At 43.4% G+C, this 17832-nt stretch overlaps 1 protein-coding gene across 9 annotated transcripts in view; it reads right to left on the bottom strand.

Moving 5' to 3' along the window:
- Positions 1-17832, bottom strand: part of PRKAG2 (protein kinase AMP-activated non-catalytic subunit gamma 2) — a 635875-nt gene that overhangs the window by 168490 nt on the left and 449553 nt on the right. For 6 of the 9 annotated variants that reach the window (XM_030198247.1, XM_030198257.1, XM_030198228.1 and 3 more), the window contains one exon: positions 6462-6571. In XM_030198247.1, coding sequence (XP_030054107.1) covers positions 6462-6571 — 110 coding nt within the window. The remainder of the gene's footprint in view (positions 1-6461; positions 6572-17832) is intronic. The other 3 variants (XM_030198237.1, XM_030198299.1, XM_030198290.1) reach the window with 1 other exon arrangement.

The raw sequence follows: 17832 nt of genomic DNA on the forward strand, positions 1-17832 counted from the left end.
GTTGGATTTTTTGGCCCTGTGGTGAAATAACTCATTTAAAGCAGCTTGCATAGCCAACAATTGAGCCCTCAAAGGGCCAGTGGAGGCACCATCACATCTGAGGCAGGGTGGGCAGTTATGATCCAGCTGAAGTATCACACTATTTCTACATTTTTCCTTTGGAGCTGCTATAAGCAATGATGTCACCCGCAAGATGGCTTTTGACATATCCTAATAACGAACAGAATCTGAGGCATGTTGGGCATTAAAATGTTTATAGTCAACCCATTTGGTATGTATGTATATAGTTCAAGGATTTAACATCAGAATATAAATCCAAAGGGACGCTCCAAGATTTATCAGTTATCAGGGCCCAACCCCTTAAGGCTCACCTAGGCAGGTGCATGATTGGATATTGCAAGAGTATTTCTGCCCCCAGCAAATAAGAAGACTGGGTTCTTTCAATTGAAATATCAATTCTAGAATGGGTCGAGCCCGAGAAAGATAAGTAAAATCCATGGCCCCAAGTGTTCTCCATGCATCAACTACATCAAGAGTACTACAAAGTATGGGGATTCCTCTTGTGTTGGCCCTCTTAGCATTATGAGAATTAAATGTCCTATCCAAGTTAGGGTCTGCTACTAAGTTAAAATCCCCCACTATCATCTTAGCTCCAGTAGTGGATGAGTGTATCAGTGAAATAAGTATTTGAAAAACATTTTTGTTGTAGATATTGGGGCATAAACATTGCATAATAGTAAGGGAACCCTATCAATGAGAACTTTAGCAATGATGTAACACCCCTCCGGATCAACAATATAGTTTGTTTTTGAACATGTAAAGATTTGTGAAACAGTTTAATGACCCGCACCTTTTTTCCCCTTAGCTGGAGCATCTATGTAGTCTGCAACCCACCAGGATTTCAACTTCTTGTGTTCAACCACAGTCAAATGAGTATCCTGAAGCATAACTACAACAGTTTTTTCCCCTGATGTAAACTATGCAAAACATTTGTCTGTTGAATAGAGGAGGAAATGCATTCTACATTCCAAGAAAATAATTCACAGCCACGAGGTAATCCCCTCAGGAGCAAACCTAAACAGCAGAAGTATTAAAAATGCGGTGATGAAATGTCGTCCCAGCCAGCATCCCAATCTCAGCAGCTCCAACAGCAAATATACAACCAAAAACCCAGTCTCACCTCAAACCAAAACAAATACTTGTGCAAAAAGCAAAAATAATCTCATCTCTCCCTCACCTCTACCTCCAAGAACAGTAACAGCATGAAATTAAGCAAAACAGCAGCATTATATCCTCCACAACACCTCAAACTCTCCTTACATCCCACTCCCCCAACCCCCTTCCCAAAATCCACAATCCAAAAAACCCTTCCCAACCATCTAACGTCCTCCTAAAAGGTCAGGTCCCTAGACACACTGCCCCTACTCCCATTTTAAACATGTAGTCAGTAAAGAATTAATAAGGGAAACAAATCTGCCCATCCCGAGGGAGGTTTTAAAGAAATAACCAGGCTCAAAAGTGCAAGTACACGTGGAGGGGCATAATCGAAAGGGGCGCCCAAGTTTTCCTGAGGACATCCACGCAGGACGTCCTGGCGAAGGGGCGGGGAAACCCGTATTATCAAAGCAAGATGGCCGCTTTTGTTTCAATAATACAGTCGGGGACGCCCAAATCGCGAAATTTAGGAAGACCTTAGAGATGGTGGTCCTTGATTTTCTGCCATAATGGAAACCGAAGACGCCCATCTCAGAAACGACCAAATCCAAGGCATTTGGTTGTGGGAGGAGCCAGCATTCATAGTGCACTGGTACCCCTCTCACATGCCAGGACACCAGCCAGGTACCCTTTGGGGCACTGCAGTGGATTTCACAAATTGCTCCCAGGTGCAAAGCTCCCTTACCTTGGGTGCTGAGCCCCCCAAACCCACTCCCCACAACTGTACACCACTATCATAGCCCTAAGGGTTGAAGGGGGGCACCTACATGTGGGTACAGTGGATTTCTGGTGGGTTTTGAAGGGCTCACATTTACCACAAGTGTAACAGGTGGGGGGATGGGCCTGGGTCCACCTGCCTGAAGTGCACTGCACCCACTAAAACTTCTCCGGGGACCTGCATACTGCTGTCATGGAGCTAGGTATGACATTTGAGGCTGGCATAGAGGCTGTCAAAAATTATTTTAAAAGGTTTTTTTTTTTTTTTTTTTTTTTTTTTGAGGGTGGGAGGGTGACCACTGGGGGAGTAAGGGGAGGTCATCCCTGATTCCCTCCAGTGGTCATCTGGTCAGTTCAGACACCTTTTTGAGGCTTGGTCGTAAAACAAATTGGACCAAGTAAAGTCACCCAAGTGCTCGTCAGGGACGTCCTTTTTTCCATTATTGGTTGAGGACGCCCATGTGTTAGTTACGCCCCAGTCCCGCCTTCGCTAAGCTTCAGACACGCCCCCGTGAACTTTGGTCATCCCCGCGACGGAAAGCAATTGAGGACGCCCAAAACTGGCTTTCGATTATGCCGATTTGGGCAACCCTGGGAGGACGCCCATCTCTCGATTTTGTGTCGAAAGATGGGTGCCCTTCTCTTTCGAAAATAAGCCTGAAAGTACCAACAAAAAAATACACCATTAGTTAGCATTTGTAGGAGTGCACAGGAGAGTATTCGATGATATAAAGTCCACAAGAGGTGGAAATCAGCTAGAACAAAATGAAAGGGTGGATTACCTTTACATTTGACACACATTGAGGGACTCACCCACAATGAGAGTTAAAATTCAAGGAGGTCCCAAACGAGGTCCTATAGCTCCCGAATCAAGAACATGCTGCACATACCCAAAGTAGTTAGTGAAGGGTAAAATTGTGTGTGGACGCCCAAGTACACACAATCCTTGAGTACCAATGTTCAAATACATGCATGCCCGCCTGGAGGCAGAGGAGGAGGATATTGTTCAACAACACATTTTTTTAATCCACTGAGAATGAGGCCCATAAAGACATTTATGACAGAGGAATGCAGCATGCCCTAAAGCTAGGGCAGGTTGAACAACTGCCCAAATGAATTAATCCTTGAAGATCCAAAGATGAAGTAATAGAATATCAGGTGTGCACCAAATCATCCTCCAGTCCTCTGAGAAATTCCTGCGCGTAAGTCAGTGTCAAATATTTTTTGCTGGCCATTATGTTGTATCAACATAATGGTCCAGAAGTACACAGAGTAAAGCAGCACAAAAGGGCCTCCAGAACTAGAACAATGATACAATCTTTAATAAAATGGGCCCGATACGGGCCGTGTCTTGGCGCTCAACAGCGCCTGCCTCAGGGGTCAACTACAATTAGTCTTTGCAGGCTTTGTTTTGGCTGTCAGGCATCTAGTTCTAGGAGGGAGATTCGCTGTTTGCACGGAGCTGAAGGGGAAAATGCTTATTTCAAAGCTCCTCTATCAGTGACCTAAGAGCCGATTACTTTCATTATGCTGTACCCTCAGTTTTGCAGGGTAAAGAAGCACATAATTGATCTGTTTGGTATACAGAGCCAAGTAAATCAGCAAAAATGTTTACACTGAGTTTGTATTGAGGTTGAATAATCTTGAAAGCACAGTATCTTCTTGCCATCATGGCGCAGTTCAACCTTGAAGGGTAGAGTGCTTATGGGCAAAATTTAGCACCCTGAATATAGTAGCCCGGAGATGATCCGAACCTCGATGCTTTACCCCTAGTCTATGAACCTGTCCCACCCTGATAGTGTCCAAGTGCTCACCAAGTTGTAGCGACTGAAGAATCCACGTTTCCAAAAAGGTGCACAAATCTCTATGATCATTCCATAATCCGTTTTAAAAGCTGGGCTTGTGTCTGCGCCATGGTATGGGCCTGGTCCTCCAACTCCCCAGGTTTTGTAATTGCGTGTCCAGCTCCATGCCAAAGACATCGAGTCGCTTGTGGCCTTCCCTCAGCATGATCAAAGACCTGCTGGAGTTTTTTCGTCCAAGGCGGCCTCGACCGCTGGGATTACCTCTGCAGTAATTTTGGATGGCCATGCCAAGCTAACAAACATTTTATGGTGAACATGGGGCTGCCATCACTCTGTCCCTTACAAACTATAAATACATCAATGTATGTTTTCCAGATCCTTATTTGCTATAATTATGTGAATTCAGAAAGATTTTTTTCAAAATTTTCCATATAAAGATTGGCAGTAGACATTGCTGTGAGACTACCAGTTCCATTTGACATCCCTTGCTGAAATTGCCCTTAAAAGAAAATATCAAAGAGGAGACAAAGATATGGGCTGTACTATGGCACTGTCTATTGCCAATCTTTATATGATTACGGACAACTGTTCAAAATGTCCAAAGGAACAATGTAACTAAGTCACATGTTTTGGCAATGTTCTGTTATAGCAGCTTATTGGCAGTTACTAGTCTATTTCTTGGAGAAAAACAAAGGATTTCTTATCGATGTGCCTTTTAATTAACTTCTAGTCTAACCAGGTAAATTATAGGTCTAGGAAGAGCTTCAATAACTCCAAAACATAACTAGGGCATTTCAGTTCTCTTGCAGAATTTGTATGGCCTGCATGGAAAGCAAAGCTACTTACCTGTAGCAGGTATTCTCCGAGGACAGCAGGCTTCACACTCTCACAAGTGGCTCCCGGGTCTTGTTGGCTTCCAGGAAACATTCCACTAAGAGGTGTTATTCTTTTAAATGGAGGTTTGCTGTCTGGTGTGACAAAGGCTATAGATCCCCTTTCTTGTCCTACACAGACCCTCATAATGTTAGAGCCATGGCTGCATCAGTAGCCCACTTGAAGTCAGCCTTTGTCGAAGAGATTTGGAAGGCTGCAATGTGGTCTTCAATCCATACATTCACATCTCACTACTGCCTTGAGAAGGATACCCGATGAAAACAGCCGGTTTGGGCAGTCATTGTTGCAGAACCTGTTTGGGGTCTAGAATCCAACTCCACCCTCCTAGGCCCATTTTATTCTATTCCAGGCTGCACCCTCATCTAGTTGTATTTTATTTCAGGTTAATCTTTGTTGTGTCCTCGCCATTGTGAGGCCCAATTGTTTGTTGCTTTGGGTGAGCCTGTATGCAACGGATTCCCCACTTGTGAGAATGGTAGGCCTGCTTGCCCTCAGAGAAAGGGAAGATACTTACCTGTAGCAGGTATTCTCCGAGGACAGCAGGCTTCACGTTCTCATAATCCCACCCACCTCCCCTTGGAGTTGTTCCTTCGTATTTTGTTTCATTTTTATGCTACTGTATTAAACTGACGAGAGAAAGACGTTGCGGGGCTCGCCCCTCAGAAGGCTTTGGAAAGATTTTTTTTTTTTTTACTTTGCTGGCTGCCAGTTCCCGGGCGGCGCAGATCATCGACCCACTTGTGAGAATGGTAGGCCTGCTTGTCCTCGGAGAAAAACATTATTAGATTGTTGTAATTACTGCAATTTAAAGTAAAAGCAAAGGGAGGCACTAAAGTCTGACACACATACACACCTGTCTCCCATCCTCAACCTTTTCTTGATTTGGATTTGAAATTTCATACTTGCCTTGTCTGGATCCAAGTTTGAGGTGAATTACAAGAAAGTAAGAACATAAGAATAGCCATACTGGATCAGTCCAATGGGTCATCTAGTACAGTATCCCGCTTCCAACAGTGGCCAATCCAGGTCACAAATACCTGGCAGAATCCCAAATTAGTAGCAACATTTCATGAAGAGTGAAATATAGATTAACGTTCACCCGTTCTACACCACTCAGGATTTTATAAACCTCAATCATATCCTCCGTCTCAGCCATCTCTTTTCCAAGCTGAAGAGCACCAACCTCTATAGCCTTTCCTCATATGGGAGGAGTTCCATCTCCTTTATTTTGGTTGCTTTAATTTCCCTGTACAACATAATCTAAGCTGTAACTAAGACAATAGAGGGTGAAAGAAACATGATTTCAACCCTACCTTCCTTGGTTTTTAGCTGATAATATAAGTACTATGCTGTTCTTCTGCTCCACGCCTTAAAGACATTTTAATAGCTGTTAAATGTCGACTAGAGGGTAAAGTGTTCCTTTCACCTTTTTGGAACATATGAATCTAACAGTAGTTTGTCAGCCCCATCTTTACCTTATTCCAAAGCATACAGAACTTTAAAATACTGTGTACAGAATGTTTACATTTTTTGGTGCCAAACTGCTCTAGGAGTAACAGAAGAAGCACTCAAAACACGAAACTTGATACCCAAACTAAAAATGTTTACTACAATTTTGTTTATATTTGTTTCCACAGTATGTGAAGCAATTTAGAAAACGTATCTTAGTCTCTAAAGAATAAATGTGTACAGTTTAACAGTATGCTTAACAGTATCTGAGTTATTCAAATTCTAGAAATCCTAGAAGATATTAGTCTGTACATCAGTGAGCATGACTCGGTTGAAGGAGAAAGGGTCTCTGGGTCAAGATAAAAAAAAAGGAATACTCACCTGTAATGTAGTGTCAAAAACAACAAGCTTTGAGCTGGTCGGAACGATGTCATAGCATTTATGTGATTTCATGAACCGCATATAAATATCACTTTCCGATTCTTCAACTGCTGAAAAGAAAAATAAAAGTAATATGCAGTGCATTGAAAACTGTTATATGCAGTATGTTTTGTTTTTAGACAGCTTTTACTACAGAAAAGTTGTATGCATCATGCACTGTGGAATGCTACAGAAGCAATAAAGTTGTAAGACACATTACAAGCTTGATAAAGAATTATAGGTTTAGCAGCAACCACTAAATGTGTTATGGAAAATTATGTTCTTACCCAAATTTTCTTTTTAGTCCTACCAGACCAGTCCTGACAAACAGGTTATGTCCATCTACCAGCAGATGGACACAGAAAAAAAACAGCCCCAAGTAATCTGCCCCTTAAGGGTATCATGCAGCCTGGAATTCTCAGTATTTCAAATAGCCAAGCCTTGGTGCCCAAAGAGGCATACTGAACACAGAAAAAACAATAAGGCCACTCAATCCGAGTACTATCATAGAGAGGCGTATACTCCATTGAAAAACAGTGAATGCACTGAAGACAACGTCTGATGCCATGGGCAACTGAAAAGATGACATCTGAAAATAAACCAGGATAAATGAACCACCATAGGAGGGGTTCTGTACTGGTAGGACCAAAGGAAAGAAAATCATCAGGTAACAATCTTTCCTTCCTTTTCGACAATACCAGACCAGTCCAGATGACTAGGATGTAGCAAAGCAGTTTTCCCATTAGGGAGGGAGAAATATAGTAGAAGCACAGAATATGTAAACAACTCAAAAGTTCTAGTTCTCTCAGTGAAAGAAGAATCACCAAAAACAGCAAGGTGAGAGAGAAGCCTCAAAAGGAATGAACTGAAGACGACTGGCAGGGCCAGGAAGTCCCCAATACCTAATGCGTGCTAAAACACACAACCTGGACAAAAAAATGAGAAATACCATAGGGCAATATGTCAAGATACAGTGAGACTGTGTGGCATACATGGATGTATGCAAAGCAGGCAAGGCTCTGAATTAAAAGACAGCCCATGTGACTCAGATCAAAATGAGAAGTCACAGACTGAGAAGACAGGAGGCCAAGATGGCCAGAGCTACTGTGTCCCAAATGATCCATGTCACAGAAAATAATTGAAACCAGAGTAACTAAAAATCGGGTTTCATGGATCCTAAGAAAACCCTGGCAATCTGCTAAGGGAGTGTCCAGAGAATTGAGCAAAGAAAACACACATACATAGCCTCTCTTGGAAACACACATACATAGTCTCTCTTGGCAGGCTCCAACACATAGCAAGTGTGACTAGCGTCACACTAAAGTGAGAGAAAGAAAGAAAAGGAAAAAGTGGCGTTCCTAGGGTGGCTGACACCCGGGGCAGATCGCCAATGCGCCCCCCCCCCCCTGGCTGCAGCGCGACCCCCCCATCCCCCCCCCCGGCGAAAAGACACCCCCCCCCCCCCGGGTGCATTTTTACCTGCTGGGGGGTGCTGCGCGCCTGTTTGCTTCGCTCGTTCCCGGCAGGCTGGGGCAGCGTAGCAGCTGCATGCAGATGCCCGTAAGGATAGGCCTGAAATTTCAAAGGACCGTTTCACAGCTGCCTCCGGGCGATGGTCCTGCATGTCCTTCAGGGCAACTTCTCCTTCCACTGGGAGGGTAGTTTTCTTTGTCACAGCCGAGACTAGGGCATCCACTTTAGGCACTGCTAGGCGCGCCAGAATGCATTTTGCTTATACACAGCACTGAAAAAGCAAACTGTAGTCAAATAATAACTTTTAGGCTCATCATGTCTTCTTTTGAAGAATGAGCCCATTGTAGCAGGAAAATGTTTTCCACTATGTAACCCTATTATCTACCCATCTTTTTCTAATCCTGTAAGAAACCACACCAAGTTGCTAACAGTTTTCTAGCTGCAAAATTCTCATGGGAGGTGGTTTATGTACGGAAAGGCACAATAAGGTAGTTTATCCAACGAAAATTCTAAGCCACAACATCATTGTACCAGAAAAGCATTGGGATCCTGACCTTAAGAAAATTTAAGGAAAATGAGAGGTTATGGTCACTTGGGACATAAAAAGCATAATGCAAGTAAGCTGACCATTATGCTAAAGGAGAAAAACACAAGAACAGTATTGATAGAGCTATCAGTACCAAATGATAATTCTGTGTACAAAAGAAAGATCTTCACATACCAAGCAATGCAGTCAGATACCAAGAAAATGTGTGGCAAAAACAAAAATATTCCCTATTGTACTGAATGCCTATACAAGTTACATCTTAGAACTTGAGACAGCTCTTTCGCACGATGGCAAGTGTTAGGAGTAAATTTGAGAGAGAAAGTGAGATCATGCTCCACATACCCTGAGACTTAGGAGTGTGGTTCATTATTGTCATGGTATACACAAAATGAACCCACTTGGAGACATTGCCCTAAAAGTAACCTACATGATTTAGAAATTGCATGCAACAATATATTTGGACAATTCTTACTTCGTACAGATATTCGGTTTAAAATACTTCTAGGGCATCATTAAGTCTCATTTCAAGATATAGGATTGGGATAATTTCATAACGGCACCCATGTGAAATGTCTAAAAAGGTACATTCTGTGCAGAGAACCTAGATACCCATGTGCCTTTAAGGGATAACTTTGGGAGCCTATTTTAAACAGTGCACAAAGTCATATCTACTCCTAAGAAGGTGTAAATAGGTGCATGTACCCTATCCCCCTAATTCTATGATCTTAACGCCTAAATGTAAGCACCATTTGCACACAAATGCTGGTTGGGCACCAAGTAATACTCTACAAGCTTAGCGCACAATCTACATAGCACACTATTGCAAGGGATAAGTACACATCAGTGGCGTAGCCAGACCTGACATTTTGGGTGGGCCCTGTATATACAGGTATGAGTAGTGTTTCTTGGGATACTACAAAATAATGCCATAGAATGCACTTGATGATGGATTTCTAAGTAGTCTGCCCAACAGCTGCCCTGGATCAACATAAACCACAGACATACTTAATGGAAAAACTGATATTTTTAAATATAGCTACATTATGCAATATCGAACTTGACCAGACATAAGTCTACTATAATGGCAAACATCTCAATGCACATGACAGGATCCTGCAATATAATTACAGCAATGACATATAACAATGTCTTCAAATTCTGGTAGCACCTCAATAATAGCAAAAAAAAATAAAAATAAAAAAATAAATCCCTTCACTGCCAGGTACTTTGTAAAGTAGCACTAAATCCTGCATAGAAGCTTCTCAGATCCTATGTTGCAAACCTTAACACCAATTCCAATAACAGTACCTTTACAAAGGCAGCAGTGAATACCAGAGAAGTCAGACTCAGATCCCCACACAAACCACATGCCAGCAGAATCTCTCACCTACTCAGTCACATGCAGAACACAGACCAACCCTCATCAATTACAGAATAAAGGACCAAAAATTAGAAACAAGTCATCAGCCCTTCCCTTCACCCCCCCCCCCCCCATCTATCCCCATAGACCAGAATCAGCTTTTCCCTTCCCTACCCTCCTATCCATCCCCTTAGTCCACCATCTTACCCCCCCCCCATCCATCCCAGTATCAGCCCTCAGCTCTACCCTTCCCCACACCTCCCTGTAGCCTAGTGCCAGCCCTGTCATCTCTCCCCCCCCCCCACCCTCCTGAAGGACACCAGCAATAAATATGACCCTTTTTTTAAATGTCCTGGGCATGGCAGAGCCCACCTTCACCTAGAAACCCACCTACATTAAATTTAAAAACTTTTAATTTTACCAATGCACTGCACTTCAAAGACCAACCCCACCCAAAAACCCACCAAGCTCCAACATGACAAATATACAACCTGGGCACTATTAAAATTTATTGTTGATGGGTTTCTGGGTAGGGCTAGACTTCACTGCCTGGGGGGGGGGGGGGGGGGGGGGGGGGAAGGTATATTTAATGATTAAATATACTCTTTTTTTTGCCCTACAAAGTGAAGAGCCCACCCCCACTCAGAACCCCACCATCAGTCAGCATCAGACTGTACACATTAAAATGTAAAAAATATATTTATTTTACCTGGGCTGGGTAGCTGGGCTTCAGTGGTGGCAGGCACTGGTGCAGACTCAAAGAGCACTGTGTGCTGTTGTAGGGCTGCAGGGGAGTGCTAAGGCCGAGGCCGTGGTGGGGGGGGGGGGGGGAAGAGATCAACAAAAAAAGCTGATTGATCCAGCGCGGGGACAGTGAGGAACGTGACATCAATGACAGCCAGCAGATTTCCCCCTGCAGCACTGTGGCATAATTGTGTGCACTATGGAGGAGCGTAAAGCAGCAGAGTGAAACCGGATGGGGAGTAAGCAGCGACGGAGTAGTGGTGTCGATGTGTAGTGCTACAATGGCCGCCGCCTACACCTACTCACTTCCGGATCAGGACCCTGGCCTGCATTACAAAAAAAAAAAATGGGTAGGAAGGAGGAGAAGGACCAGAGAGCTGCCGGCTGCCTGGGTGGGCCACCCGTAGCTAAGCCCCTGGTACACATGGGTGGGTCCAACACTTAGTTATGTAACTTATAGAATAGTAAAGTTACATGTTGGAGTGCAACATTTATACCTGCGCTTTACAGGGCATAAATGAAAATTCCAAATATCTATTCTACAATGGAATCTGGGCACCCAGATGCCACTATAAAATTCACATTCAGTGCTCATATTTGGGCAGCCTTTATAAATTGCCCCTATGTGTATACACATCTTCAAACATACAAGGTTACATCACCAACTCCTCCCAGCTCTACTCATACTATGACCTAAGAAATATTTATGTGCAGATCATGTAAAAAGTAGGTGGTGTCTTTTGGTACGCCTAATATTTATGCATACATGACTGTGCAACTCTGAGAATGAGTTTCTGCATGTAAAACTTTACACACTGAAAAGGTTTTAGAAAATTATCCCTTTGTTGACAAATTGTTAGCTGAAAGTCAACCAAAACTAGACATATACAATTAAAGACAGGGGAAAGGTTTTGGTATTCTAATTTCTAGTCTTAGCCTGTAGAAATGACTACCCTCATTATCGTATTTTAAGGCAATTAAAAATGAGTGGTTTTCCTTCCCAGGAAATGAAGAGTCTTAACTACTTATATCACTATATTCCTTTCTTTAACAATACACAATCTGTGCTTCTCAAATATACAGCAATGTTCTATTTTCACATTTTAAAACAAAGAGCTGTAACAGGTTATGATGAGTTTCACAGAAGAAGAAAAAAATTTATGCTACTCAAATGAAAGCTCAGCTGCTAGGAAAAGCCACAAATGCAATATCTGAGGTCATGATGAAGAAACTGTTCCTGAATGAAGGACATACTCTGCAAGACCTAAAAAAAAATGTGTGGGAAAACATTTGTGCATCAGTGCATTCAGAGAATTAAATTACATCAGCCAATGTGAAAAATCAAGTGGAACCTTGAAAAACTTTATTTTGGCCATGAGCACTTAGCATATGGAAGATGAGCCTCACTTTTTTTATTTAAGGGTGCCCATTAAAAAAAAAAGGCAGCAGCAGGGCAGGCTAGCTCCTCAGGAATTAGCTGCCCATCAAGCAGAGCACAATGTGCTCTTTGAAGTTCCACAGAACAGATTCCACAGTGTTTCTCCAGGAAAAAAGTACTGTGTGAAGCACCCTGGAGTAGGTAACCCCGTCACTCTATCAAACTTAAAATCAAAACCATGAAATTGTGATAGAGAATTTACTGGCATGCCAATTATACATGTGTTCCTAATATAAACTAAGCGCCTGATTTTATAACAGGCAAGCTGAATGAAAAGTACATTAATTTGAAACAATCCCCATATCATTCCAGGTTTTCAAACAAAAAATACAGGAAAAAATTACAATATTATGTGTTGTTAGTACGGCAGGCACATGTGAATAGTGTGCCCTCACAATGGCATAGCTCCCACAATGAAAAATGCTAAAACAAATCCCTTCTTGTAAACAAAATGGAAGTGATATGACATGAAATATTTCCTAAAAGCTTAACAGGCACCTCTTCTTTCATAAAGGCAGCATAGACACTTATGAACCTTTATAAAATAGGAACCAAGAAACATCCCCAGTAGTGCATATGCACCAAACTAGAGGGTGACCAAAACTGGGGTTCTTGATTTTGACTTGGGGGGGGGGGGGGGGGGGGAAACAAACAGCAGCCAAAATTTGCCGTTTAGTTTCTGCCAAAACCGATGTCGCCTCCCCTACTCGTGCACGAGTCCTCTCAGGCCAAACACCGCCACCCCCCTCTCATCAGCCGGCCTCCCGCCCCCTACACCCAACAGCCCTCGTGAAGCAGTCTATTCCAGGCAACAGCAATCCCCAATTGCTCCCCCCCCCCCCCCCCGGCTCCTCAGTCAAAATGGTTGCTGGGATTTGCCACAACAGCCTCATGAGATTACCGTGAGTGGTCCTGGCAGCCATTTTGAGATTGTAGCTAGCAAAACCTGGAACAATCTCAAGTTGCTCCTGCTTTATATCTGTTCCAGTCTCAAAATGGTCATCAAGACCTCCCGTTGCAGTCTCATGAGGCTGCTGTGGGAAGTCCTGGCAGCCATTTTGGCTGAGGAACCAACAGGGGCAAGAGCGAATGGGGAATGTTCTTGCACAGAAGAGGCCACTAGGCTATGACATTTAAAACGTAGGCCTAGAGAGGGCCTTCAGGTGGACCACCAGGGGTGGACGTGGGGGGGGGGGGGCAAAGTTTCTGTTTCAGCCGAACATGCACCAGTTTTTTCAGACGAAACACGAAACCAAACTTCAGATGACCTCTATACCTAACCAAGGAGAAATTAGATCTTACCTGCTAATTTGCTTTCCTTTAGTCCCTCCGGACCAGGATTGGACTGATGGGTTGTGCACGCCTACCAGCAGGTGGAGACTGAGAAAATTCTAAGACTAGAGAGCCAATGAGAGCCCTGGCCATGTGACTCTAGCCTCAGTATTTGACTAAAAGCAGGAAAGAAAGAAATACGAGACTTCTGTGCCACATTTCCTAGCAGCCACAAAGCACCCGGCAAGGCCAGGTATCAGAGCTCACCAACAACTCTCACCAGAGAAGTGGTATGGCTCACTTGTCTTATAGCTCACCAGCAACTCTCACCAGAGAAGTGGTATGGCTTACTTAAAGTTTCACATATATATACTAGCATGGCTTACTTAAAGGTTCACATATATATATACCAGCAATTGGGTACCCCAGCAACTCTCACCAGAGAAGTGGTATGTGCCTTTTGTAGGAAAGCTCACCAGCAACTCCTACCAGAGAAGTGGTATGGCTCACTTGAATTAGAACTCACCAGCAACTCTCAGCACAGAAGTGCTAAGGACCTCAAAGTTCTATACATATATAGATATATAAATATATACATACATATATATTCCAGCAACTGAACCCACCAGCAACTCCGACCAGAGACGTGGCATGGTCCACTTAAAGTCCTATATATGTACAAGCGTCTTTTTTTTTTTTTTTTTTCCTTTTTGAATACCCCCGTTGAAAAAGTGACAAAATATGGGAGGGGCCTGGTCCGGTCCGGAGGGACTAAAGGAAAGCAAATTAGCAGGTAAGATCTAATTTCTCCTTCCTTAGCGTCCCTCCGGACCGGACCAGGATTGGACTGATGGGAAGTACCAAAGCAGTAACCTTAAGGGAGGGACCCTTTCAAACCCCTAAGCATCTCCGAGTTGCATAGATCACCTCCTGGCGACAATGAACATGTAGAGTGTATATCAATCAAAAGAGAATGAAGCTAAGCTCAAAATGGCACCGTACAAAATGTGCACCTAGTGCACCAAAAATCGCTGTGCGAGGGAAAGAACCCCGCTTCTCAAGATGGAGCATATGTTATAACACTCTCAGGAAATGGTCCCCCAGTGAGTAGACAAATAGAAGGTATGAATTCCTTAATCCGTCGAGATATAGTGAGGCCGAAACAACAGCAACCTTACCTTGACTAGAAGTACCAAAAGGAAGGACCAAATAGCTTGTAACAGCACTCTAAATATATAAGATGTGTTTTAATATGTAAAGCATATATAAAGCATATAATTTCCTGTGATCTTGAACGCCAGTAGAAGAGTCCAGACCAGTAAGAAAAAAGTGATTGGAAAAGATAAAAAAAATGGGAAACTACGGTAGAGTGAAAAAGAAATACCCAGGTGAAGAAATACTTCTTACCTAGACGTACTAGCTGTTTGGAAAAAAAAGAAAACCTGTATGAGAGAAACTTGCAGTTCTGACCCTGCTAGCTGAAGCCATGGCTACTAACAGTGTCTGAAAGGAGAAAGAAACCTTAAAGGAAACAAGATGATTTTGAATTATCGTGCGAAGAAGAATAACACCCTGTCCCTCTGACAATGTCACTAAGGCACAGAGGCTAAAAGCTGAGAAGAGAATACTGCAACTACAAAAGATGCCATCCTGCTTAGCAAGGCTGAATGCCTGTCCCAGACAGAGCATGCACCAGCCTGAGCAAGCGAGAAACAAAGAGGCCGGACTGGGGAAGAGAGAAGGTCCTCTAGAGAAAATAGAAAACCCCCCAGCTCCATAAAAAGTCAAGATGACAACCTAAAAGGCAGCCTGGTATATCTGCAAGGAAAAAAACATAAGAGTTATGCCCCTGAGATCCAAATATCTAAGCGAAATGCCCGACCTGAAGAGAAGGCCACCATGCCAGAAGGGGATGGCATGCTACAGGGCTGGTCAGATGGTAGATCCATACAAATGACATCCCTTGAATAAAACAGACATCAGCCATGAAATAAACCAAACGTCAGTGCGGATGTGAACCCACCTAGGAGGCAGGACGACTAGAGTCAGAGTGAGAACCGAAGCTGGACCTCCCCGATGACGTCTCACTGCACTGTTCGCTAGATTACCCCTTAGGCAGCTTACAGAGAAAAGTGAAAACATGCAAAAATAAAATGACATACATGTCAATCGTGTAAAGGGGGGCACATGCAAGCCCTGTAAAGAAACAGAATGACCAGATAGTAGACCTGTCCGAGGAAAGGATGTACCTTCAATACACAAGAAGACCAGAGACCTACCAGGGGCCTCAATATGTAGCCTAAGAAGGCAACAGACCTACCAGGAGACCGAAGACCATAAGCTAGAAACAGTCCTGCCAGAGAGCAGGATTGAGTCTTTGAAGTAACCTAAGATGATAACAGTCCTATGAGAGTACAGAAAGAGCATTCCGGACTAACATAACATGGCAACAATGCTGACCAAAGACAGAGTGCTCAGAATAAAACGCTAGCCCTCAGGGATACCTCCTTGCTCCGAGAGCGACTGACAGTCCCCTAGTTGCAAAGTAAAGAGACCACATGGTAGTCCTGGAAGTAACAACCAAATGCCTGGAGGAATGTCCTACTCAACTAATGCCGAAAAGAAGAGCAGCAGTCTCGGGGAAAAAAAACAAAAGGGAAGCTGCAAATGCTTCAGAACACTCAAAAAGATAAAGAGCACGGGAGTGCAGCTCATGAGACTGCAAAAGGCAATTGCCCATGGAAAAAACCTTGCAACTATGTCGCACGTAACCCCAAAATATTGTGGAGACTGCGAAATATTTAGACGACTCTTGCCCACCAGTACTAGGCATCCTGAGAACCATAAAAATTGCACTTCTCGGTCTGCGACTTGCTGACTTGTCGACAAGAGGTTTTTTTTTTTTTTTAAATAGCTAGCTGACTCGCCATGAGTGAAGAAGAATCTCCCCTTTTCTGAGGGGTAGCATAACTATGATGAACTTTTAGAGACTGGAAAACAGTGTTGAGAAGGGACATTATTGCGCATTGTGAGCTGGTCACCCTTCCAGGACCCAGCCCGGGCGGACCCTGCTTAGCTTCCTTCACTCCGGGCTCTATCCTTCTCAGAAACTCTCCTAAGAGAAATATGCAGAAAAGTTTGTATCAAAAAATGTGCTGCACGAAGCTTCACTATGGATCGAAGGCTTTCATGAAAAAGACTTGAGACTTTGAGAGCGCTCTTGACAGCATTTAGAATTGAAATAGAAGGAAGGAAAATTCCTTCTTAGGAACTAGGTTCTTGTGATAAAGATTTGAGACATTGAGAGTGCGCTTGACGACAGTGAGATTCCAAATAGGAGGAAGGGAGATCCATTCTTAGGAAATAGAAATTAAAATTGCATTCGGAAGAATCAAGAGAGAAAATGGTCTAAGATCCAAGAGTCTATGTAGAGAGACCCCTACTTCACATGCCTTGCCGTGAGAGCGATAGAGAAAGGAGGCGAAATGAAAAGCATAACCATCTAAAAATAAAACCGCAAGAACTCCTGGACAGAGGAAATAAGAAGATGACTGTCATGTAAGAGTAGCCTGCAACTATGATTTCATGACACAAAGTTAAACAGGTGAGAGTGGCATGTACCTATGATAACATCCTTACTGCCCCCATGCCTGTGGAAGAACAAACGTATAGCTAACATATAGGAAATATCCTGGTATGAAAAGCAACCTTTCGAAAAATGCTATAACAAAAAAACAACAACTGTGAACTACCTTCCCACAGACATTGGAGCCTACTCTGTGGGTGCTTGAGCACCCCCAATATTGAGAAAAACTCATGTATATGTCCAGGTAGGGGTCATTTCCATTGGACTTAGCACCCCCAATAATTTTGAAAAGTTGGCTCCTAGCCCACAGGCAAACGCCACCCGAGACTATAAAGAAACAAACATCAAACAGGCTGGCCAAGTGATGTATATATAGTGGGACACAGACATACAGGAGTCCCAGATAGAGAAATAAATTGCTAAAACTGGGACCTGCACCCAGTTCTGTAGCCCACCTTTGATGCTGCTTTTAACTCCTAACCCTTATTTTAACCTGCTCACTTTAAAATCTCCTTATCTCGTTTGTTCTGTCTGTCCGACTGTACTGCTGCCTATTAGGCTACAGCAACCAGCTACTCAACATTAAAAACATAAACAGCAAAGAAATGACCCCCCTAAAGAACATAGGCTACTCCTAAGATCAGCCCCAAAAGGCCCGAAGACGGCGAAAGAGAAGGTCCCGACGCACCCCCCAGCGGCACACAATATTTGCAGGAGCCGGAAGAGGAGATCCCCCGACGCTGGCATACAGCGCAGCGTCTCAGCTTCTCGGACAAGACAGTAATGCGCGTGCACGCGCGTATCCGATTCGCACCAAAATCTTTTTTTTTTTTTTTTTTAAGCCCTGCTCCGCCGAACAAACCGCTAAGGGAAGAACACAAACGGCAGTGCTAAATAAAATACAGCTCAACT

Source organism: Microcaecilia unicolor, chromosome 1, assembly GCF_901765095.1.
Source record: "Microcaecilia unicolor chromosome 1, aMicUni1.1, whole genome shotgun sequence".
In the NCBI taxonomy this organism is placed as follows: domain Eukaryota; kingdom Metazoa; phylum Chordata; class Amphibia; order Gymnophiona; family Siphonopidae; genus Microcaecilia; species Microcaecilia unicolor.